Source organism: Phoenix dactylifera, chromosome 8, assembly GCF_009389715.1.
Source record: "Phoenix dactylifera cultivar Barhee BC4 chromosome 8, palm_55x_up_171113_PBpolish2nd_filt_p, whole genome shotgun sequence".
Classification (NCBI taxonomy): domain Eukaryota; kingdom Viridiplantae; phylum Streptophyta; class Magnoliopsida; order Arecales; family Arecaceae; genus Phoenix; species Phoenix dactylifera.
The window spans coordinates 9,758,223-9,764,394 of record NC_052399.1 but is presented as its reverse complement, the minus strand read 5'-3'; the positions used below and the strand labels follow the sequence as shown (position 1 = coordinate 9,764,394).

General features: G+C 39.5%; 1 protein-coding gene across 1 annotated transcript; it reads left to right on the top strand.

The window, feature by feature from the left end:
* Positions 1-2,952: 2,952 nt before the first annotated feature.
* LOC103711288 (NDR1/HIN1-like protein 13) lies at positions 2,953-4,022 on the top strand. The gene has a single exon (XM_008797372.3). It carries the CDS (start codon positions 2,959-2,961, stop codon positions 3,736-3,738), a length of 780 nt encoding a protein of 259 aa, XP_008795594.2. The 5' UTR covers positions 2,953-2,958; the 3' UTR covers positions 3,739-4,022.
* The last annotated feature ends 2,150 nt before the right edge of the window (positions 4,023-6,172 follow it).

Here is a 6,172-nt window from a genome sequence, read left to right as displayed (position 1 = left end):
CTTTTAAGTTTAGCCTAGTTCGAGCTGGTTCAAGCTGAATCTAAATGCCCCTTTTTCACTAGCTTGGGCTCATTACTTCGGCTGGCAGCTTTCCCACCTTGGCACCATTGAAGTCAACTTTGGTAGTTCGATTAAGAAAAATTCTGCCAGTGCTGGTTTTATTCTTAGAAATGCCGGGGATGGGCTTATTCATGCAGAGGCCTGGTCCTTGAGCTATGTGTCTGTGCCTCATCGATGGGACTTTATGCAGTAGTGGATGTTTATCTTGCTGCTCAGAGTTCATTAGTGTAAGGCAATTGGGATTCTCATGAGGGGAAGCATAAATAAAGAGTGTCGTTTCCTATTCGATTTACTAATTTCTATCGTTTAAAATGAAAGAATTTAAAAAAACGAATTTAGTTCGCGACCAGAATTGAAATCAGAATTAGAATGAATTAAAATGGAAATCGAAATGGCCATATTCTCCGACGCGCTTGGTTCATGAAGAGAATCGGAATTGACGAAACGGATTTTGAATACTAAAGAAAAGGAGAGATTGAATATTGGAAAATTGAGGTATTTCTATCCCCTCCAAGCAAATGGCCAGAATGGAGTCATTCATTCTCATTCCTATTTTAAAGTCTAACTCCCCCAACCAAACATGCCTAATTAAATTATATATATTAAATATTGCGACAAGACAGTGGTGCTCCATAAAAAGACAATATATAATTAGAAGACTAGTCGAGAGTCTCTTGCTTTACATGGTAGTATGGATATTGCAGTCTCAAGAAAGACACTTTGATGTGGTCTAACCTAGGCATGCTAGAATTACAACATCTTTTGCAAGGTGTAGTACATTACGTTCATTGAGCCAAGACTAGTGGTTTCCTAGATGTCTCGCCCCATACTGATTGAATTCCACTCTCTTAAGATTGAGAAATTATTACGCGGACTAGGTCCACTAGATAGATCTAGTGCATATTGCAATTACATATATTTAAAAAAAAATGATTAAATTCATTCTAATTCTACGGTGAATTAGGACCATCTAATAGTTTCTCGTTTGGCTGGCCCAGCAACCATTGATCCCAAGAGCTTCTTCAGCTTTTCCTCTAGGCCAATGTAACCCCGCAGGACACAAGGCCTTATTCAAATGGCCGGCCTCATTGGCAACGACACAAGGCAGCATAAGGAGAGCAGCAGCGTTGTCAATGCTGTCTTCTTCCTGAGCAAACTCTTGTTATTTCCGGTCAGAAATCTTGATCAAAATATTTGTATTAGTAGAGATAGCAAGTAGGTGGGAAGTGAAAAGCGTGTAGGTATGAATAAGAGAGAATTGTACGTCTAATTCCCTTTGGCAGGGAATGCTAAATTTCGGAGGTTCCTGTTGTCATTAGCATATATGGGTGGGGGGGAATGTTCACTGATTATTGGCCAAAATAAGGAAAGAAAATTTTTGGGAGCTCATGTAGCAAGCACCAGATCGATCTCGCTTCATTTGAAATATTTTCTGCATTTTCTTAATTGCATCTACTAGTTAGCAAGTCTTTTACAACCCAAATTAGAATATCTTTTTTAATTTTTGCCTGATTTAGATCATAATATCTGATCCCAAATTCATTAAGTCCAAATTGGGCCGAGAGTTTAATAGCATACAACACAATCCACTGAATAGAGTCCACTGCCCGGATCTTTAGCCAATTAGAAAGGGTATATAGGTGTTCATGGCAAATGTAATATCATATATAATAGTCGAATGCCTAGTTTGTACATTGGTGTGATATATAGTTGTATCAACTCACTAACGCATGTACACATCTTCTCTTCAAATGTTGCTAAATTAATGCATATAAATATATATATTTTTGCATCATTTGTGTTGAGTATGCGATGGATCAATTGCATATCGATTAGGCCCAATCGTGAACTTACTAATGAACTCTAACATAATCATGCTCGAAGGTGACTTGCTACAATGATTGGATGGATCTAGAAAAGTAGTGGTGACATAAGTGGTCGTTGCTCCTTGCTCCGGAACATTTGGAGCATGGCAAGAGGTGATACAAGCTTTCAGGCCAAGCACGTCTATAAAAAGCTAATATAGATGCGGGATTGGTGACCTCTTTTGTGGCTAATCACATAAAGAGTTCTCTGAATTAGCAAGGGGGAGCTGCTTAGAGCGTTCTGTAACTTGTTATATTTTGACTTTTTTAGTTGTATTCATACTAAGTTGGTATGAGCTATTTGATACAGAAAAAAAAAACGAGCTAATTTGCTCAATCCTTCAAACCGTTACCCAAGCAAGGCCAACAGGCATTTTCCCAAGTCATGTTGAACTCAAATAGCTGCAGATCGGGTTCAGGCCGATCTGATCCAAGCTGCACCACCAAAAGAGACTCTATGTGAAAAGACAAAAAATAAAACATGCAGGATCCTCCTATCATCCCCTATGGATACTTTATGTATGAATCAAAAACTTTATATATAGCATGACATCCTTGATAACTTAATCAACAAAGGAAATTCAGGGAATTGTTCGGCCAAGCGAGAAAATGGCGAACAAACAATTTAAGGCTTTTTAAGAATCTTTCAGTAGCTCAAAGAAAATTATCATTATGCTAAAGGTTCGGAATAAGAGAAAGAAGAGAGACACTGAAGTGGGAGGACTTGGAGGTGAGACCAAAAAAACCATATGATATGTAAAAGTTGAGAGCCGGTCCAAAACGGTTGGTCCGGTCCAGGATAGTTTGCAGTGGGTTTAGACACCCACCCTCCACAAACATCCGCTTCAAGATAACATGGTTGACCGAGTCAAGGACGTCTTTCTTTCCTATAATAGGCTGGCCTCGCGAGATCCATGCGGTCTTACGTGTCCGGGTGTTTCTCCCCCTCTGAGCTCCAACCCCCTCCCCTTTTCTCTCTTCCCCTCCCCATTACCCCTTTTGCCTCCCTCGTCTGTTCCATCCCCGTCCCGCCATGGCGGAGCGGGCCGCCCCCCTACCACCTCCACCACCTCCGCTCGAGGCCAAGCCCGCTGCCGCCCCCGCCAACCCCAGTCCCACGCCCCGTCTCACCGAAACCTACGTCGTCCAAGTCCCCAAGGAGCAAATCTACCGCATTCCACCCCCAGAGAATGCCAAGCTTGTCGAGCAGTACCGCAACAACCACAACAACCGCCACCAGCGGCGGCCCATCATCCCGTGCCTGAAGTGGACCATCGGCATCGCCGTTGTCGCCGGCATCCTAGCTGCCACCATCGCCATCATCTACTTCTTGGTCGTGCGACCTGCCGACCCCTCCTTCTCCGTCACCCGGCTCGTGCTCAAGAATATTCCAAATCCTCGAGGTGGCTCCCCACCGAAGCCCGAGTACCATTTCACCATGAGCGTCGACAACCCGAGCTTGCGCATGGGGTACTCCTATGTGGCTGGCGGGAAGGCCATCCTCGCCCACCATGGTGTAGAAATTGCGGTCGGAAAGACACAGGCATTCCATCAGGGATACCAGAACACGACCACCTATCAACTAGTCCTCCAGGGATCGCACATTTTGCTACCAAAACAGATCCAAAGCAGTCTAAAAGGGTCGAAGGACGTCATCCCCCTATCCTTGATGATTGAATTCTCAGTGAGGAAGACGATAGGCGTGTTGGAGATGGGGAACAAGAGCATGGATGTAACATGCGACATTAAGGTCAGTGGATTGACCAAGGAGGCCCGGATCGTATCCCAGGGGTGCAAGTCTAAATTCACATAACAAAGGTGGTGGTCGAAATCTTCAACAATGGAAGAAGAACGTCTCTAAATTAGTCTCTTCTTTTTGTTCTTTTAATTGTTGCTTGCTTTTTCTTCTTCTTCTTCTTCTTCTTCCTCCTCCTCCTCAATCTTTTAGGAGTGTACCAGTTCAACGAATTATTTATATGAGTTTGGTAAAACTGTATATGAGATAGAGATAACTGATCATTAAGTGGGTAGCTCTCGGTTAATGATCTATACTATCAAAATAATATACTGCTGGGACTCATTTGGCTTGCGAGAAAAGAAGGAAGAAAGTGTGGTCAATAAAAAAATGATGAAATGTCTTGTGTTTGATTCATTTTTTTTAAAAAAAAATAGGAAAGAAGCATTTCTATGGAAATTGGCTAGAAATTGAGATATATTTTTTTTCAATAGTATTTTTAAGCTTTTAGATAGAATATGGCAAGATATTTTCTTTTATTAAAGCATAATAGATATTTTACATATTTTTTAAGAAAAGTAAATGCTCAACCAAATATATAAAAATTACTTTTCAAGGTATCATATACTCAGGCCTTGGCTTTCTAGAAAAAATATTCTAGTAAAAAAAAATTCTTCAGAGTCTATAATGATTCTGAGAAAGAAGTAGCTTTCTTCTATTTCTCTATGTTAATATGGCTTCCTAATAGGAAGCATATATATATATAGAGCACCTTAAACTGATTACAGTTCCATGCTTTATATTGTCGTAGACTTCTAAGCATATGTTAATCATTCCAACCTGGGTGCTTCGCTAATTTTATTGCAGTGTTGTAGAGCTAGTATTATGCTTTTGTGGTTGTTCTATAACTGCTTGTTTCTCTAGTTTTCCTGTTCTTATTTTTGTTGGAATATTTCAAATGCTTTTATGCATTGTCACAAGGAGCCAAAGAACATTAATTTTTGTTTCGGTATAGTTGTGTCTTTACATTTTGAATTAAACAAGTGGTGGTTACCTTGTTTAAATTCGAATATATAACTACCAAACTATTTTGGTTAGTTAACTAAATTTCAACAGTTTTAACTGTTCATTTTTTGAATGGTCACAACCATTGGATTATAACCATTCATTGGTTAATAAATTAGGCTATAGAGACAAAAAAAAGTGTGGTTACAAAAATCTTTTGTTCAGAAATACATTCAGTCTTGCAATCTGCATGTATTAAACCAAGACAGTGTTGTATCCCCATAATGAAATTGCCAAGTGTTTTTTTTCCAATTGTAAACTAGTGGGAGACAATATTCATTTGTGAGATAGATTCACAATCGCCTCACTATCTTATGACCAGTAGATTCTCACCTTCTTTTCTAACAATTCACAAATGAATATTGTGTTTCCATGGCACAATCATCAAACATGAGTACTGTCATTTTTTTTCTCAATGTTATGCCGCAAGATCTGTCAAAGCTTGATCGATTTGATGGCAATAACTGCAAATAGTGGAAGGAGAAAGTGGAATTTCTACTTACAACTTTGAAAGTTTGATATGTTCTGGTCACTCTATGTCCCGTTGTTCCCGTAGAGAATACAGCTAAAGATCAAACTGTTGCAAAGGCCAAGTGGGAGGATGACAACTACACATGTCGTGGGAACATCCTCAATACCCTCACTGATTCTCTATTCGATATGCATGCATTGATGAAGCAAGCAAAGAAAATTTGGGATGCGCTGGAGAACAAATACAAGACTAAGGATTTAGGAAACAAAAGCTATCTTGTGAGTAATTATTTTGATTTTAATATGACTAATAATAAGCCTATTTTGAATCGGGTGCATGATTTGCAACTTATTGTGCATCAAATAATTGTTGAGGGCATTCCCATTGATGAGAAATTTCAAGTTGGTGCTGTTATTGCCAAATTACTGCCATCATGGAATTACTACCGAAAGACCCTTAAGAGAAAGGGTGATTTTTCCAATCTTGAAAGCCTTCAAAGGCAACTTAGGCTTCGAGACAAGCAAAAAGAAAATACTGAAATGACAAATGATGTCCATATTGTTAAAACAGACAATAAAAAAGGAAAGTAGCCTTGGACTAGAGATTCCTTAACTAAAGAAAATATCAACAAGAAGAGCAAGGGGACATGTTATTTCTGCAAGAAGAAAAGGGCACTATATCAAAGAGCGTAGGCTCAAAAAGAAGAAAGATCCAGCCAGCAATATTGAAGAAAGTCTTGTTGTTGTCGTAATCAAAATAAATTTGGTGTCTCATGATGCTGGTTGGTAGGTAGATACTAGAGCAACTCGTCACATTTGTAGTGATAAAAATTTGTTCAAGAAATATGAAAAAGTTGGTGACGAGATAGAGCTCTACATGGAGAATTCTTCTACTACTAAAGTTGATGGAAAAAGCACCGTGTAGTTGAAGTTCACATCTGGCAAATCAATGACCTTTCTTGAAGTGTTTCATGCA